Source organism: Pseudonaja textilis, chromosome 4 (assembly GCF_049901715.1).
Source record: "Pseudonaja textilis isolate UNSWEBS1 chromosome 4, rPseTex1.2, whole genome shotgun sequence".
Classification (NCBI taxonomy): Eukaryota; Metazoa; Chordata; class Lepidosauria; order Squamata; family Elapidae; genus Pseudonaja; species Pseudonaja textilis.
Genome location: NC_141993.1, coordinates 58,260,587 through 58,280,257, shown reverse-complemented (window position 1 = coordinate 58,280,257; position 19,671 = coordinate 58,260,587). Strand labels below are relative to the sequence as shown.

General features: G+C 37.8%; 1 protein-coding gene across 4 annotated transcripts in view; it reads right to left on the bottom strand.

Annotated features, from left to right (window-relative positions):
- Positions 1-218: 218 nt before the first annotated feature.
- Positions 219-19,671, bottom strand: part of ST6GAL1 (ST6 beta-galactoside alpha-2,6-sialyltransferase 1) — a 66,142-nt gene continuing 46,689 nt past the window's right edge. For 3 of the 4 annotated variants that reach the window (XM_087933160.1, XM_087933158.1, XM_087933159.1), the window contains exons 2-6: positions 9,792-10,439; positions 8,343-8,440; positions 6,332-6,433; positions 4,292-4,466; positions 219-3,877 (exon numbers count right to left, since the gene is read on the bottom strand). In XM_087933160.1, coding sequence (XP_087789286.1) covers positions 3,636-3,877; positions 4,292-4,466; positions 6,332-6,433; positions 8,343-8,440; positions 9,792-10,392 — 1,218 coding nt within the window. In that variant the 5' untranslated portion in view covers positions 10,393-10,439 and the 3' untranslated portion in view covers positions 219-3,635. Of the gene's footprint in view, positions 3,878-4,291; positions 4,467-6,331; positions 6,434-8,342; positions 8,441-9,791; positions 10,440-14,009; positions 14,142-19,671 lie in introns of those variants that run through there. The other variant, XM_087933157.1, reaches the window with a different exon arrangement.

Below are 19,671 nucleotides of genomic sequence, written 5' to 3'. Positions count from 1 at the left end.
CAGTTTCAGTCTCTATTTCAGGAGTGTCAAACAGGCGGACAGGCCGCACCCACTCCAGCTTTGCAAAGACAAAAAAAGTGCTGATATGCCTGCAATGCAATCGAGTTTGACAGCCCTGCCAGTGTATTTCAATTGAATCACTTCATATCCATACAGTTTCAAATTCTAATTTCACTTCAGCTAATGAAATGTCACGAAGCAAATAAGATTAGAAACAATGACTTTACAAAACTTTTATTACAAATTTTACATCTTTGGGTCCTTCAGAGTTATTTCAAATTATTTTAAAGAACATTATTGACAAATCAGACATTGATGCTTTACAGATTTAAACTGGAAAAAAAATCCAAACACTTCTTAATAGAACAATTCTTTACAGGCATATAAAAATAGCAAAGAAACACCCTTGAGACAAGATACATTTTGGAGCAAAAATGAAAAGTATTTAATATTGGCTGGAATTTGAATCTTGAGTAGTTCTTTTGATCCAAGACTATTAAAAATATAACATTATTGAATGACTTCATTGCCTTCAAATGATTTTTGGAAAACAATATTTTCAAGTATGTAAATTTGATTAAAGAGGACATTATATACTTGTTTCAGATGCTGTGGCTGGATGGAGTAATTCACATTTCATATAGAAAGAATGCATAATTATGGTTTGCTCTAATTATCCAAATTTTAGTTGAGGGGGGCTATTTTGTGCAACCTCCACAGATACCTCTTCAGTGTCTTGGGAAGTTGTATATTTCCCCTTCATATTATTAAGATACTTGAAAAATTAGACAGTGATCTGACTAAAGACATTGAAATAAATGTATATAGATTAATTGTAAAACAGCTGGTGTTTATCCAGTTGGTTTTATATATACTGGTAAAATACTGATGTTACCTTCTACAAATTGCATCTGTATTCCTCAAAATCTTAAATTTTGTTATGTATAATTACATACTGTACTTAAAGCTGATAATGAATTGGAATCTTATGAGGAATTTATTATTTCATCAACTACAAAGTTATTCAAATGGATGTTGGCCCTCTTTCATATATGGGCTACATTCTGGTTACATACTGTACATAAGGAATACATGAAACCAAAAAGTAGCTAGAATAAGGATAGCACAATAACCACGTAAAAGTTTGGCTAGCCTAGTTCTATGGTATGACCATAATGTTACCACTGTACAGGTAGTCCTTCACATCCGATCGCAACGGAGCCCAAAATTTATGTTGTTAAGTGAGACATTTGTTAAGTGAGAAATTTTCTTCCATTTTATGATCTACCTTGCCACAGTTGTTAAGTGAATCACTGCAGTTGATAAGTTAGTAACACAGGTTGTTAAGTGAATCTGGCTTCCCCATTGACTTTGCTTGTCAGAAGTCTGCAAAAGGGGAATCACATGTCCTTGGGACACAGCAATGGTCATAAATATGAACCAGTTGCCAAGCATCTGAATTCTGATCACAGGATCATGGGGATGCTGAAAAGGTCATAATTGTGATAAACGGTCATAAAACACCTGAAAAAACAGTGCCATTGTAACTTTGAATGGTCTCTAACTGAACTGTTGTAAGTCACGGATGATCAGTAATCACAATATTTTAGAATACTCTTTTGTCCTGGAAAAAATATTAATTGTTCGCTGACAACATTATATTAATATATTTGTTTTTCTTTTAAAACAACAGTATTAAAGTCAATGTAGCAAATTACTTCAGAAATAATACCCAAAGTGGCCTTTTCATATCTATCAATATGAAGATATCTGAACAAAGTCGAAGTATCAAAGCAAGCCTCAGGAAGGCAAAAAACAAAAAGTTATATTTGAAACAGTGGCAAGGTGAAACAAACATAACAAAATGATGTTGAAATATTCATTAGGTTGCTAGGATGGATGCAAGTGCTCCTCTTTGTTTGATAAAAGGAGGTCTGATCATCCTGAGGTACTAATTATGGCTACAAAAAATGTTGCCAGTGTAATTAGACCAAGTGCTCCTCAGTTGCACAGTTGCAGGCCCTGAAACAGTGATCAGAGGATAGTTTGGAACAACGTTGCCAAGGTTGGAGACTCCTGGTTTAGAGCATGGCTGTCAAACTCCCGTCCCATGGGTCAGATACATCCTGTGCTGGCCACGCCCATGCCCAATTTAGCGAAGAAGAAAAGTAGCAATACATTATGTGATGACATCACTTTGACATCCCTGGTTTAGAGCTACTGCTTTTCAGTTCATCAGACTGAACTCAGAAAAGCCTCTGCCAGTGTTTTCCTCACTGAAACTAAGAGGGTGGAGAGTTGGGGAACCACAGCATGACAAAAACAGTACCCCTGCCAATATTTTAGTTTGGAAAGTGACTTAAACAAGCTGTCACAACACATTCTTGTCTTAGCAGTTTAGTTCTCTTGATGAATCAGCTAAAATGAAACAGTCTGGTCCATGTGCTCAGAGGAAGTGTATTGTGTATGAACTAGTGAGTGTGCATATGAATATTCATATGTGAAAAACAGCAACATTCCTGTGTGAGGTCATACAGCATTAATTGACTTGGTCTTTTTCAACATCATTTATGAAAAACACATGTATTTTCAAGATTATCCAGCCTATATAGAAATGGTACAATCTGTAGAAAAAGTCTTTTTCTGCAAAACATATTCTGGAAACAAAATAAAGCACATTTTTCATAACTCCAACTTTAATGACACATAGGGAAGATGCACCCAACTAGATTTGTAAAAATTACTTTCCAATTCTTAATACTGGGTTTATTTTAATGATATTGAAAGTATCACAGCATATCAGGCATTTAACAGAATTTGGCACTGTTTATAGTATCTGCAGCATCCAATTTGGAATAGCATTTGTTCAGCTCCTCCAGAATTGGTCCAACAGAGTAGGGCACTCACTTCGGGCAGTAAATGCTGAGGACTAGCAGCAATAAGATATTGGAAAGTGGCATATCCCATGCCTGCTACACTACTCTGCTACCTTTATAAATGCTGGAGAATTAACTTTTGGATAAAATATGGAAAAAAAAGTAATCTCGTCCTTCATTTTGGATTGCAAAATGTCTTAGTAAAGGCTTGAGTTCTGTGCTGGGATTTATTCCCATAACAATGATATATTGTTTTTAATTTCCAGTGTTTATTGAGAGTGTCAGTCATCCAGGTCATGGTTGTCCCAGCAGGCAACTGGACTTTCTTTTTTCTTGAAGACATTTCACTTCTTTTCCAAGAAGCACTCTCAGTTCTGACTGAATGCTGGGGAATGGAAGGGTTTATATTTTTTGCAGTCATCTGGTGATTAGCACTTTGAAGGTGGGTCATTAATTCTCTGAGAGTCATTGAGGCCCCTGTTTTGGCTCACCAGACTTGGACAGTGAGGAGGTTGCGGAAGAACCTGGGCCAGTAAATAATCAGATTTTTCATTGTATTTCTTTAATAACTGATGGGTAAATTACATTCTTGGCACTCATTAGAAATGCATTCTGCAGAATGCTGAATATGTCTATGGCACATGTTACAATCCTGAATTAAGGCAAATTGAATGGAAGAAATGCACTCTTACTTTTAAACATTAAAGTGCCTTGTGATTCAAGACAGGCTTCCAAGCCCAGAATATGGGATTCACACACCTAGCATTGTGCTTTCCTTAAGCCTGGTAAAGTCACCTTTCCATAATTGTAAATATCTTCATCTGTGCCTTGACTGAGGTGCTTCACCATATTTTTTTCAAAGAGCAGTGGGTGGTAGGCACCCAATGTGCATGCTTGATCAAAGGTATCCTGATAATAGTGGCAAACACCTGTTTCCCTCTTAGAGGGGAGAAACTCATAAACATTCACTTCATCACAGAAGTGCATCATAAGAACAATGCCTAGAGAAGAGAAAAAGAGAGATAATTTTAGTTGCCAGTATGTTAAAGAGACAATTTAACAGCAAAGATATCAATAGTAATACAAAACAACACAAAGAAAAGGAAAAAAAAACCCTTTTCTTTTGCCCAGAAACTTCTAATGATAGAAAACTTGAAGGATTCCATATCAATCTTTTTCTAACTTACTTAACTTAACAATTGCAGTGATTCACTTAACAACAGTGGCAAGAAAGATAGTAAATTAGGGCAAAACTTTCTGTTGCTAAGTAACAAATGTCTCACTTAGTAACAGAAATTTTGGGCTCAATTGTGGTCATAAGTTGAAGACTAGCTGTATATTTTATATAGCATCATCTTTGTACTTTATTTCTCTAAAATAGGGATACAAATCAAAAGGAGAAACCAAAGTTTTACCAAGCATGCCAGAAGAGGGTGGATTTGGCTGAATATCCTCCAGTGAATTCTCCTGAAGGATGTCCCAGAGTTGCCATTGTATGTAGGGATTCAGGATATAAAAAGGCTGGTTGGGATGTCTCTCCCGATAATGCTTGTAGCTTTCAAAGAATTGGAAGTCTGGTTTCTGAATCCACTAAAGCCAGAAATGAAAATGAGTTACAAATATCTTTGGAAACATGACCCTTTAAAAAAATACTTTTATTGAAAGTTTTAATAACAGAAAGAAAAGAAAATACAAAAGAAAGTTAAAAAAAGAATAAAGTGTACATAGAAAAGAATATATATATAAAGAAGTAGCTTCCAATCTTCATCACAAGTACAATCTTACACACACACAGAGGAACCAATTTCCAGTTGGATTTCTCCAACTCTTGAAGAATTTTCATCCTTTTATCCTATCTCCTCTTACTCATTTCTAGCAAGTAAAGGGCAGATTTGACCTTAAAATGTCTTTTCATTAAACATATTTAAAAATGAACATTATACTGTTAAAGGATATTAAAGATATTAAATGTAACATTCATTTACAACTTTCTTAAACATTATATAAAACATTTATATGATGTAGTATAAAAAGCAGGAATAAAGAAAGTGCTTAATTGCAAATCTTATAACAATTGTTGCTGAAATCTCAAGTAATTATGTGTGTTTAAGTGTATGTGTGTGTTTACAGGAGCTCCTTCTGCTATCCCTACAGCAATGACACACCATAAAATAGAAATAACATATCATTAAATCATTACAAAATTTAATAGAATTTTTTTTAAAACAAGTTTTATTGATTTTACAAACAAACAAACAAGACAAAACATCATTAAACATTAAAAACATAAAACCTCTTTCCATTGTAGATCCTTACAAGGCAGGTAACATATTGCTTTATATCACATACTTATAATTTATCCCATTTCCATATAAACACATAAATTCCCTTTATCAAATTCCACATTGTTTCTCTTTAATCATTATTCAATCATATTTCCTTTCTGATTTATCTGCTATCCAGTCATCAACTTTATATTTCCCTCTGGCTTGTTTATAATTATTCTCATCTAGTCTTCTTCCGAGATTTTATTATTTAATTCTTAAAATTTAATAGAATTTAAATGTACTTTTATTGGTCTAAATGTCCTTGGATCTTTTTCCCAGATAAAGTTCAAGAATAAACAAAAAAATATATATAGGTAAGTCTTAAGCAATGATTCCTTGTAGAAGAGCTCTCTCTTGTGGTTATAGATATGTTAAATTCAAAAAGTTTTTTTCTTTACAAAGCCTAAAGTGAAACAATCAAATTAACAGTGAAAAGAGTTCAGATGAAAGATATTGTGTTCTTTACTTCCAAGCGACACAGTAATGCTTTTGGGAAGCATAGGAAGGCAGTGGTGCGCTTCAAAAATTTTTACCACTAGTTTGGTGGGCGTGGCTTAGTGGGCGCACTTTGTGTGTGCATGCGCACCAAACACACACATTGCGCAGGCACAGAGGCTTTGCAACTCACCTCCTGCAATCCTACACTCTTCCTGTCACTTCAACAGCTGACGTGCAGCAATCTGCTGTGCCGTGCAAAGCAGCTGCACTTCAAAGGCAGGGAATAAAGGTTAGTATGGGCGGATGGGTGGGAGAACCGGTTCAGTCTCCACTGCTCATCGGTGCTACCGGCCCGGTAGAATACCACCACTGCAGTAAAAAATGTTTATACTATGCTTTGCTACTCTGTGTCTGTCTCACCAGCAATACAATACTCAGACCTTTGAGAACAGCTTTGTTTGAAAACCTATAAACTACGTTAAGTGACTGTTGCCAATCTCCCAAGCAGGAATATTTTGTGTGATGCTGATAGTAAGGCTATATTAAAAGAAAACTCCTTAAAAGGAGTTCATTTAAATTGGAGACCAGAAAACATCACACTGAAATACTAAAAGGAAGCACATATGAAATATGGTACTATCCCATGGCCCACCACTAACATCCTGTATACTGTACACCAATGAAACTTACCTCATAAATACTGGCATGATATGGTGCTGGATCCCACATAATGATGATTCCAAAGTTGAATTGTACATCTGAAACAAATGTCTTTTCTTCAACAGTAACAAACTAGGAATGATAAAAGAGATGGAGATCATTTTGCCTTCTTCCCTATTTGAAAAGCCTGGGGCATCCATTCCCAATCTGAATGTCCTCCATGTATATGCAATCCAGTTCCCAGAGTTCAGAGTTCATTAGAATTCTGAAAGTTGAAGTGCATGTATCTGAGATTGTAGAAAGCTAACTTGAGTCAGATGACATGGCTTTATTTGGACCATTATTTTAAATTAAGTTTCTCCAACCTGATGCTTTCCAGATGCATTACACAACTTCTCTGTGTAGGACTTGAGGTAGCATGGAAGATCTTGTGTGTGTGTGTGTGTGTGTGTGTGTGTGTGTGTGTGTGTATGACTCACCAGCCCTTAATTTATGTGACAGTATAATTAACAGGAACAAATTACTACTGCATGAGTTTTACATTTTCTTTTCTTGCCTCAGTAAGATTTCAGTCATAGTAAATTACATACTGTGAGCAAAAAGTATTCAAGGACATGAATGCACAGTTAATATTGAAATGAACAACTAAACACCTCTGTGAGTGATATAGCTACTACACACATAGTACAGATTTAGTCCAATTCTAATTTTGAATGTTTAAGCAAAGATCTGAAATGTATTTCCAACACCTCCAAGATAACAGATAATCAGAGTTGGAAGGGACCTTGTAGGTCATCGAGTCCAACCCCCTGCCCAAGCAGGAAATCCCACACCATTTCTGATAGATGGGAGTCCAATCTCTTCTTGAAAGTCTCAAGTGATGGCTCTCCCACAACTTCCAAGGACAAGCTGTTCCATTGGTTGATTGTTCTCTTGACCCCTTTGTCTCTGTGGCAGCCCCTCAAATATTGGAAGATTGCTATCATGTCTCCCCGGTCCTTCTCTTCACTAGACTAGCCATGCCCATTTTCTGTAACCATTCTTCATACGTTTTAGTCTCCAGTTCCCTAATCATCCTGGTTGTTCTTCTCTCTACTTTTTCTAGAGTCTAGTGTGGTGACCAAAAAAAAAAAAGTTGAGCCCAGAAAAAGTACAGAAAAGAACAACCAGGATGATCTTGAACCTTTGCATGCATACACATTCCCCCTACTTTATTTGCTGAAACAGTAATAGAAATATCTCAAATACCTTTACACACACACACACACACACACACACACAGGCACCTCCCCTCTGGCAAAATTTTTATCATTTGAAATTTTGCCATAGCATTGAACAACCCTAACCCTATGGACTATTATACTGGACAGAAGCTACATTTAACTTAATAACACTCAATTAACATTTAATTAAACTAATATTGGTAGACTTTGAATTATGATCCTGAGACTGGCATTTCCATCACTAAGCAAAACATCATGGGACTGTGCAGCTTTACAATAGCAGTCCTAGTGATGATTGTTAAACAAGGACTACAGAGTTATTAGGCAAAAACTTCATGCTACTCTTCTCTGCATTAACTGACTCCATCCCAACTCCTCCCATCAGCCTATCTCCACCCATTTCACCCTTTTGGTCACACAGCACAATATGGCCAAGACACAGAGGCTACTATATTCTGCTGCCATCCTCCCCCTGCTCCCCTCCCCCCAGCAGCCCAGAAATTCATCTAGCAGAAGGAACAGAAAGCGTCCAATTCACAGGGCTATCCTTAGAGTAACCAGAAGGCTTAGGCTGGGAAAAGAGCTACTTCTTGGCTGCTCACTCCCCCAGCCAGCCATAGTGGGAAGGGACCAATGTTGGACTGGATGCAGAAATGGTACTAGCTTTCGGACCCAACAACCCTCCCTCATCTGGCATTTATCTTCTTTGTGGCTCTGCTGGCAAAAAACCTGGAAGGGGGCCTGGTCAAGAGAGCTTGCAGATCTAGCCCATGTGAAAACCAACTCCTCCCACCTCTCTTGTTACTTAGCTGACCTACCTGAGAATTAACAAGACGTATTGTAGTTTTCTCACCAACGTCTACCTGAAACCCTTTGGTAGGGGCCCCATTAAACCTCAGGATTGCATCATGGCTGTCTGAAAGAAACAGAAAATGTGAACTGAATGCACCTCAGAGCAAAGTCTTTAAAGTTTCAGTAGTTCAGCTATGAAATCCTCCTGTGTTCTACAGAAAAAAACCAGGAACAAGTTTCAAGGTCACCTCAATGTTCTTGTCATGTATTTGAAAAATGTATAAACATAAAGGTTCCCCTCGCACATACGTGCTAGTCATTTCCAGCTCTAGGGGGCGGGGCTCATCTCCATTACAAAGCCAAAGAGCCAGCGCTGTCCAAAGACATCTGCGTGGTCATGTGGCCGGCATGACTAAATGCCGAAGGTGCACGAAATGCTGTAACCTTCCCGCCAAAGTGGTCCCTATTTTTCTACTTGCATTTTTACATACTTTCGAACTGCTAGGTTGGCAGAAGCTGGGACAAGTAACGGGAGCTCACTGTGTTACATGGTGCTATGGATTCAAACTGCAGAACTGCTGACCTTTGTGATCAACAAGCTCAGCGTATTAGCCATTGAGCTATCCCATAGCCTTATAATTAATTTATGTTGATCTGCTTCTACATTAATGTTAAGCCTTTGAAAAAATAATTTCTGCAGAGAAAGAGCACATTTAAAACACAAGAGCATTAATCTCTTATACAATAAACTACTCCTTTAACTAAGATGTAAAGTTAGGCACAGATAGCTTTATCCAATGCCTGCAGCTGCCTCTTTTGCAATAAAGAAACACAACTGTGAATCTGATTGATTGCAAATAACTGGAGTATATGAGGAACGACCAAGTGAACCTTAATCTGGACATGTTGATAGCAAGGAAAATTGGCTAGGGCTTCCAGCTGGGTTTTCAGTCTTGTCCAAGCTTGTGCCCTCCTCATACTTGCATTCAGAACAACAGAATAACAGAGTTGGAAGGGACCTTGGAAGTTTTCTAGTCCAACCCTCTGCTCAAGCAGGAAACCCTATAACAGAGGCCCCCAACCTTTTGGGCCCCAGGGACCGGTTCCATGGAGAGAGGTTTTTCCGTGGATTGGAGGGCTTGTGGTTTCACATGCTGCTTGCAATGCGTGGATGGGGCTTCGCTTGTTTGCGTGGCCCATTTATTGGCATGCTGCAGACCAGTGCCGGTCCGCAGACTGGGGGTTGGGGACCCCTGCCCTACACCATTTCAGACAAATGGCTGTTCAATCTCTTCTTAAAAACCTTCAGTGTTGGGCCCCCCACAATTTCCAGAGACAAATCATTCCACAGATTCTACCAATTAGCTCAGAATAAACTAGCTTTTCCTGCCCCGTTACATGGAAAACTCAACAGGAAAACATTTAAATCATATTTAGTTGCTTTTGTTATAACAGGAAAATACACAAATACAAACCTATTTCTGCTCCCAAATGTGAGTCCTTAATAGATCCTGCAGAGGATACGACTGCACATTGGCCCAGCTTCCCTAGTTCCATGCTGATATTTGTCTTAGGCAGGTATGTCTCCCATTCAGGTGTATTAAAAGGGGCATCAGATGCAGTTATCATCCTAAAGTTTATTTTTTTCTGAAGTTGGCACAACACTTGTTCTGGACTGAGTTTAGCAGTATTCTTTGGTCCAGTGTACTTCACGTGATATTTGTTCATTTTTAAGTAATGCTTTCTTGCCATTTGCAGTCTAGGTTGAAGAAATTGGGAAGAACTATACTTGTTCCAGACTTTGATTTTCTCAGGTTTTGGTTCAATATTATTAAATTTAACCTGGGATTCTTTGTTAGACAAAGTAACTTTGCCTGTGCCATTGACAGTTTTATTCTGGCCCATTTCTGATTTCACTGTAATCCATTTCCACAGCTGCAGATGATCAGTTTGGCTTTCTGTTTTTATGGAGATGTAAATTCCTTTCCGTGTTTCTTTCCACAGACAAACAGTCAGGACCAAAATGAAAATGAGAATGCCTAACACCCATTTTCTAAACAAGTTGACACGAACCATAATGTACAATACATTAGGTTGGAAAGTTCAGTTTCAGATGTATGGACCTGAAAAATGAAAGAATGTACATATATTAATGGGGAGGGACAGACAGCTCATTATCTATAGATATGTTAGTGCTTTTTAGGTGTTGCTTAGGTACCTCTCCAAAAGCTGACTGCATAGGATTGCCATTGTTTTTAAATAGTTACCATAACCTAGATCTTATGGATTGTATCAATTTTCTATTAATATCAGGTTCTTTATTCTCCTGTGTTATATTTCATAAAGGAAGCAAGAATCTCCCTCTCTTCTTTTTTCTCCTTGAGAGATAAAGATACAAATGGTAAGAGCCAATACATTTAAGAGGAGATGATGTTTTAGAATTAGATAAAGAAATGGTTATGCTGGATGCATTTACTTGATGCAGAACCATTAAACTGATAGAGATGAGCAGCATTTCACATGAAAGAGAACTGTAAGTAAACTGTAAGTAACCTCTAGCAAATTTGAAGCACTAGAATGGGACCCTCAAACAGCTGGCAAAACAACTACTGTTAGACCTTTCCTCATTTCTTGGCAAAAAAGCAAAACAGTAGCCAGTCACCACTACAAATAACAACCTGAGTACTTATTCTAGAGGAGTTGAAATGAAGCCCCAAAATAATAAGAAAAATCAGACTATAGAGAGGCTACCATGGCAAAATTTGACTGAGTTTATCACAACACAATGCTTCCTCACAGCACAAACTATTATCTCAATATTTGACCAGCTTGCAGCCATAAAACATGAATTTGAATAATTGAAAAGGCACACAGCTGTTTTTCTTCAAAGGCAAGGACGCTCTACTTCCACGAAAACCTTTATAATAGAAATAGTAAAATCTCCCACTCTGGGCAAGTGTGCTAATAAGGAGCAAAGAGCCAAATAACTCTCTTATCAAAGAGAGGGGAACTTACAAACGTTAAAGATTCCTTGTAAGCCAGCAAAGAATCCCCCACCAAATTAAATCACTCACTGCAAACTCAACAGGTCGGTCTCAGAATTTTTATTAATACATTTAATGTTGGATGTTGGAATATAAGGAGAGCAATCCTAGCTTCCTTAGGTCAGCTTCTTCACTGCCAATGTAGGCAGATTGATCTGTGTGATATCGAATGCTCCCAGATGTCCCACATTGGAAGACTTTGATGTTATTTAAGATGAGAGCATATCGAGCTTCCTTTCAAATTTTTCCTACCAAAGATTTTTGTGATGAAAAGGTTAAACCTTTAATAGCTAATATACTAGTTCCCAAGGTTACTGCTTCTTCACTCCCAACTTTGAGAGAGCAAGAGTAAGCCTTATTTGATGAAGATGTTCTCAGCACAGAAGTCGGCCTCATTAATATTTTTGGCTCTTTACCATGAATAAAACAATATACTGTTTAAACTAGAAAATCTGAAAGAAACCTTGGTCAGAATTGCTGCAGCTAAACCACTTATACACCTTGTATCTCCAAACATTGAGCCTCTCATTTTTCTCTCGACAAATAATGGATTGCCTGAAAATGGCCCTATAAAAAAGTCTGAATCCTCTTACACCAGTAGAGGATCTTGCACTTGAGAAGGAGTCATTACTTTCATCAGGATATTCCATGGGGCCTCCAGCAACAAATCAGGAGATGTGCAGACGATCCTTGCCAACTTCAATAAGCCATATGCAGCATGATTTGACATTTCTGGAGAAGCCCCCTTCAAGGTTTTAGAGACTCTGAGTTGTATGCAGCTGTTACTACTTTTAACAACTGTGTGAACTCATGCATACAGAATAGTAGCAAAACAGAAGCAAGTTTTAAATGGTGTCAATGTCATCCATTCCACAGAAGACACCGAAGGGCTGATGTAGGGTGAAGGGCTGATGTAGGGTGTATATGAGTCGAGTCATTCTTTGGAGGAGGCCATAATGGTGCTGGTGACATCCTAACTCAATATAATAACATCATAGCTTCTTCTTATCAAAACCATATCTTCTGGTGGGCCTCAAATGACTCTTTTTTCCCTTCTGACCTGGAATATCACTAGCTGGTCAGTCCCATCAAAAGACCAACTTTTTTTTTTTTTTTACTATATATCACAATTTGATGTCCTTTTCCTACAAGAAACTTTGATATCTTCAGAGGTGGAGTTAGATAGCTACTGAGTTAACTCTATCTCAGCTGCCCTGAGCAAGGTGTGTTGGAGATCTAAGGGTGGTACAATGATACTAGTTAGCACAGTTTTGCTATTTAAATGTGTCTTATTGTCTTCTCTACAACTCTAACCCTATCCCTGAGAATCTGAAGAGTGGATAGCTTTGTCTATAACTCTCTCACTTTCACTGCCGAAGCTTGCAATTCCAGCATCTTGTCATTCAGAGGAAGGAAAATATACATGGCACATCCTCTGCAAGTAATGAGAATAATTTCCTCCATCCAGGGGCATTCAAAAATTTTAGCAAAGGGTTCTCTGCCTAGTTGCTGGGTGGGAGTGGCCATGGTGGACGTTGCTTAGTCGGCCTCCTGCACCACAGTGGAGGTGTTTTTGGCTTCTCTGGACTCTGGAGGCTCTCTGGAAGCCAGAGCCCATTTCCAGCCCATTTCCGGCCTTCCTGAACTTGTGGAAGGCCCATTTTTCACCCTCTCTGAGCCTTTGCACGCACCTTGCACTTATCTGCATCCAACATGGGCCATGTCGGGACCCCTGGAAAGGGAAGGGCAGAGTGGGTGGGCCCAGCCAGGAGTGGGATTTGTGGGTTCTCCAAACAGCACAGAACGATAGTCAGGGCTCTCCCAAACCCCTGCGAACCCCCAGCAGCCCAGCCCTGCCTCCATCTTCAGGTTCTGATGAACAACCAATAAAAATAGAAGTGCTTCCTTCAGCTTCCTTTACTTTCTCTGTAAGCTCTTGCATTGAGTTTGTTCTTTGGGGAACTGGTTTCCTTCTTAGTCTTTTATAGGGCCTCCAATAAGATACTCAAATGATAGAAGATGCTCGGTGAAATGATACTTAGGATGGTAAATAACTCCTGCCTTTTACGATCAACCTTCATCAGTAAAGAAATATACTGCAAACCAGCACATGGTATGTAAAAATAAACCTCTTGGAAAGGATATTCACGTGTCATGATATGTCTACACCAGAGGTGGTATTCAGCAGGTTCTGACCAGTTCTGGAGAACCGACAGCAGAAATTTTGAGTAGTTTGGAGAACTGGCAAATATCACCTCTGACTGGAGATTTTACAGTATCCTTCCCCTGCCATGCCCACAGAACCGGTAGTAAAAAAATTTGAATCCCACCACTGGTCTACACCTACAAAGATTACAATTATTCAGTTCCCTTAAGCCCATAAGGATAGGGAAATTTGAAGGAAAGAGAAGAGAGTGAGTAGCAGCACTGTGGATGGATTTATGACAGGAATGAGAGATCTAAAGCCAGGCAGAAGACACATAATCCTGGAAACAATGCATCTATCTAGTTGCTAAGAGATGTCATTGACTTGATCTATTCTTTAATCTGTAACCTCTAATGGTGCCTCAAGAGGATCAGCAGCAAGAATAGTCTAGTCACAATAATCCAATGTAATATTTGTTAAATAGCAGCAATTATGAACCATACCTCAATATTCAGAAAACAACCAGGAACTATTGCTTAAACTTCTTTTTTGTCTTTCTCTCTCTCCTGCTTCCTTAGGAGATATCCCCAGCTAAACTCCTGTTTGCTTGTGCAAGACAGCAAGCTTCAATAGCTATTGCAGGAAATCTTTAGATCAAGGGCAGATGGGTTTTAGTGACTCTGAGCTCTATGCAGCTGTTACTACTCGAACAACTGTGTGAACTCATGCATACAGAATAGTACTAAAACAGAAACAAGTAAGACATTTTGCAATCACAGATAAAGAACTATGTAGTCACGGGCTCTAGCTCTTCATTTAAGGAATAGGTGTATTACTTATACTTTCTATTGGGACAAAGTAACATCAATAATAAAGAGAATTGACAGTGGTAAGTCATTTCCTATATGTATCTTGGCATATAAATATCAATTTGAACAAGCCCCATTTCTGAGGAATTGAAACTTCATAACAACACAGAGAATCTGAAGGTAGCTTTTGAGAAACTCAGGAGGAACTCTCCACTAACTTGCAGTTAGTGTTGATAAATCGTTTCAGCAGTTGTCTCATGGGGTTGGTATTAAATATATTTTGTATTCATCACAAGAAAAATATCCAATATCTAGGATTTAGCATAATTTACTGAAACAGCAAAACAAACAACACATCTCTTTAAACACTGCATAAAATAGCAACTGCACTTTTTCATGCCATAAAACCTATTTTATTTTTAAAGTTTACATGCTAGTACTGAATCAAAATCAAGTCTTCCCTTTAAAAAAGCCTAATAATTTTATTGTTGCTTAGTGTTGCGTAACCTTTCACAATAAAAAACCATTTGCAATCACAGACTTCATTAAACTGCAATTCCCATTACACTAACCATTATCACTTCGTGTTTGCTTACATGAATTTTCATCTGTGGTTCAAAAGAAAGTCACTTTTTTTCCAACTCATTTTTATCTAAATATTATAAATATAATTCTATTTGTCTATATTATATAGAACCAACATTCTATACGATCATGAAAAGCCATCAATAGGGATGGTTTAATTTGGATTTCTGTACTGAGCAGACATTAGACCATGTTATATAAACAATCCAATTCGATGAGTCTACCACTGGGTTCAGAGGTTGACCTTCATAAAATTGCAACTTACAAGGTCAAAACAACTTTTGAAGGAGGGTAATTTTTATTCTTGTCAGATCTTCAAATACTTAGCTCTGAGATTTCACAATAAAAAATTGGGGCCGCAGTGGCTCGCATGATAAGATGCTGGGCTTGCATATTGCTGAAGTCGGCAGCTTGGCAGTTCAATTCCCATGAGCGAATAAACTGCGCGGGGACAACAAAGGAGCCCCCCACGAATGCCTACTGGCATTCAGACGTCCTGCGGGTAAAGATAACACCATCCAAAAAAATTTCCTCCCACAGAGGCAGCCAGCCACCTTGGTGATCCCTGGCTAACATGTACCATATTCTAAATAAATAATAAACTTATTTCTGAATGTATTCAGTATATTCTGCACATTCTCTCCACTGGAACTTTTTCTCATGAATGAAATTAGTGTATCAATATAGAAGTAAATGAAGTAGAAGACCTAATATTGTTCTGAATTGTGTCAAATGTGGAAGCATGGGGAGTGGGACCTAGGAGTGAGGGTCAGGAGAAACAGCTGATTCTGACTACTTATGCACTGATTGAAATACATCTACTGTATATCTGTGTGAGAAGAAAAAGCCTCCATGCCATCCACACCACCCACTAACTCTAACCCTCCCTGACCTTTCGGTGAGCCTCAGACCCACAAAACAAAAGGTTGCCTAAGCCTTTCAGCTAATTTTGACACCTTGGCTAAAACCAAGCACATCTCTCAGCAAATAACTGATTCTTGAATGCAAAAAAAGCACATCCTTGACATTTTTTGAATTATGTATAATTATGTATATATTATAATATTTCTCTCTAAGGTAGCTTAGTCTGTCAAATATTACATCCAGTCCAGTTGGAGTGGATGAAAGGAACATTAAAAAGGAGAAGGAAATTATTAATAGCTTTGTGGAATCTTGCGTAGGCCTTATATTTGCTGAAGTTAATGTGACCTAATTTAATCATAACCATGTTCCATACCAAGTCCTCAGAACAAACAGAACCTTTTTTTAGCCATGTTTTTATGAAATAGTCATAAAACATGACCATTATTGTGCTAGATTTGATTGATGGGGTACAGTGAATACTAGTTGACTGTATTTTTTGGAAAATAGGATAATTTTTTAATGAATAGAATTCTTGAGTTCAAATATGCTATCCTTCATTTCTATTGTTTGAATGTAATAACTGCTCTTGCCTGGAAGAGGTAAGAATAAATTACTCAATCTTGCTAATCATAGATGGAATTAAAAGTTGAATCAGTTGAACAAAATGGAATTTCAATACAAATTGAGATAATATTTCTTTTGTCTTGGGATGATTAGCCAAAGTCAGTTTATTTGGCATAGGTTTATGGTTCCAGGATATATTAAACACTGTAGTAATGATGTGATGATCTTACATATTCAGCATCTGGGTTAATCATATTGAATCTTCCAGCACTAAAGGGCATAAAGAGTGCTTCACATCCACAGACAAAAGTCTACATTTGCCACTCATTTGCAGCGTTTATAACAGCACTTATTGCTGATTTGAATGCCAGCTCAGATTCTTCTCATGAGTCTAAACCTTGATATGATACACTGTATCCAAGCTAAACGGCTCTCTTCCATGAAGTAAATATTGTCTGACAAAATAATTCACCAAGTGCTTTACAATTACTCAAGAGTAAAATAAAATTTATGAAGATCCCACCTTAGTATATTTTATTTATTTATGAAGATCCCACTTTTATTATTTTTACAAATAACTCAAGATGGCAAATATATTCAACATATCTTCCTCTTATTTTTCCAGGTTGCCCAGTTATATGCTTCTATTTGTTTTTATTTGTAGCTAAAAAAATATTTCTTTTTAATAAACAGGGAGAGGATGGTGACCCCCCCCCAACCCTCTGGGCATGAGGGACTGGTTCTTTGGAGAGGTTTTTCCGTGGCCCGGAGGGGACGTGGTTTCAGGTGCTTCGTGCATCTCATTGATGAGGCTTCACTTGTTCGCGTGGCCCAGTTTTCGGCATGTGGCAGATCACTGCCAGTCCATGGCCCAGAAGTTGGGGAACCCAGTTTTATATGGCCAAATTTAAATTACAAACTTGTTTGATGATTTCTTAATTCAGAAATGCATCTTAGTGCAAAATGAGGAAACTAAATTGAACTTTGCATGAAACAGGAAGGGAGAGGGGAAGCAGATGCCAACAGAAGACACTGAATGTCACACCTAAATGACAGCTGCTCAAAAAATAGCTTACAGCAACAGCAACATCTTTCAAAGAACCTACAGTCGAAGAGAATATGTTAGGCCTCCACATCTTCTTAGGTCCCTTTTTATACAATCATGCTTGTTCTTTTTAAAAAATTTTAAAAAAGCAATCACTAAACTGCATTGCTGCTATGTGCAAAGCCCCCCAGTATTATGCAATTTTCTTTGGTAGTATATTCTTGTTCACGGACATCCTCGAGGGCAAATCCTTTAGTTTTTTTCAATAGCAGCCCCAGTGATAGAGACAAAGCAACAGTCTTCCATATTTTTATTCAGCAGTCATCTTGCTATTACTTGACTTTGTAACTTCTAATTGCAGTGAATATACCATATTTCCTTGGGAAAAAATAGGGACAAACCTGAAAAAGGGGGAAATCTAAAAGAGGTTCATAAGGGTAACAAAATGGTTTATGACTTTTACAAGGTTTTGTTTACAAAATTCAAGAGAGAAAAAAAGTAGTTCAATTAAATTAATGTAAAGGACAGTTTTCTGAAATACTGTAAAGGACTGATCTTTATAATAAAGGATGTATGGTAACTGTACTGATATTACATTCTAAATTTACCTTCAGAACAGATGGAAATACCACGGGATACCCAATAGAAGGAATCCGCAATACACACACCAAAAACTATCCATCCAATTCACATATTAAGCAACAATGTAATGATCTGGAACAGGTATGCATACATATCATTTCTTTTCAGAGGAAATTTCAAAAGGAATAAACAGAGACAAAGTAATCTCTTCAGCTCTTCCCAGCTATCATCATTCTTCTATTTCTGTTCATCTTTTTCTTCCTGAATGAATATCTTGTTTATCTTTTCCAACTGACTAGAATGCAGAGTATCTATTCACACACTCTTTCTTATTGATTGGATTTACATACTGTGTTAAATCCTGAGCTTCTTAAACATATATTGTTGCCCAAACAATGTTACACAACACGTGATATGTTTTTTTTTCCTTTGGCTACTGGTGGTATACTATATAAACTGTCTTACTGAGGTTTACACATAATGGTTTATGCCACATAATGGTTTACGCCAACCTTTTGGACTTCAGGGACCACCAGACTCATAATTTTAGATCTCAGGGACCACTAACTGGTTCTGTGGGCATGACCTAATTTGTGGGTGTGGCTTGGTGGTCATGTGACTGGCTGGGCGTGGCTTGTATGTAAATATTATAAATATTTATATAAATATTGATTTTTTTTTATAAAAAAGAGCAACTTTTACATAAAATCAGGCAAAGCAGGCAGATTGAATTGCTCACAGAATCACAGATTCATTCAGAAATCTATCTATCTGCCATTGGCTAGCTCAGTCTGTCACATAAAATTTGCTTGCAAGCAAACTCACAAAATTAACTCACACCATGTATGTAAATATTGAACTTTTTATATAAAAAAGTAACTTTTATCCAAAATCAGGCAAAGCAGGCAGATTGAGTTGCTCACAGAATCATTCAGTGATCTATCTATCTGCCGTTGGCTAGCTCAGTCTCTCAAATTTGCTTACCGTGAGTCTCATTGAATTTGCTTGCAAGCAAACCTAAGGGAGGTTCGGCTGTGCTGAGCTGAAGATCTAAAGACTAGCTAGAAAGCAAGAAATCCAAACATTTCCTCCTTCCTAACTAATCTAAATCTCTGACACAGCAGAACAGATGATGGTCGGAAAAAGAGCAACTTGGTAGACAAGTTTGCCGGGTAAGGAGTGAGTGGGCGGGGAGGGATCCCGCGGGCCATGTGGGCTGAGCAGCCATATGTTTCTGTGCAGCCTGGATTAATTGCTTTGGGGGGGTGGTGCTCTGGGGGTGAGATTTCTCTGTGGCCCACCAAAATTTTGTCACGGCCTACCAGTTGGCGACCGCTGGTTTATGCAACCAATACGGGCATGTACTGGCCTGTACTCTCTTTTATGGACTTCACATCTTTCAATGTCCCCAACAAGAGATAAGGTCAAGAATTAAAGAGGCTGAATGTAGGCACAGCTAATAGTTTGCTGAAAACTAGATATACAGCAGCTTATTTCTTTCAGTTTTTCTTATCCCATGCCTTAATTCTTTAGACTTGCTATTTCTTAATTATTTCTTTTCGGAGCTTGACATAATATTGCTTACTTTGAAAAGGAATTGTGTGATCTTTTTACATTATGCACATATAAAAGAGAATATGAAACAACAGAAAACATACTAAAAATTGAGAAGATGCTTACAAAAATAGAAATAATACTCAATACAAGAAATGTAAA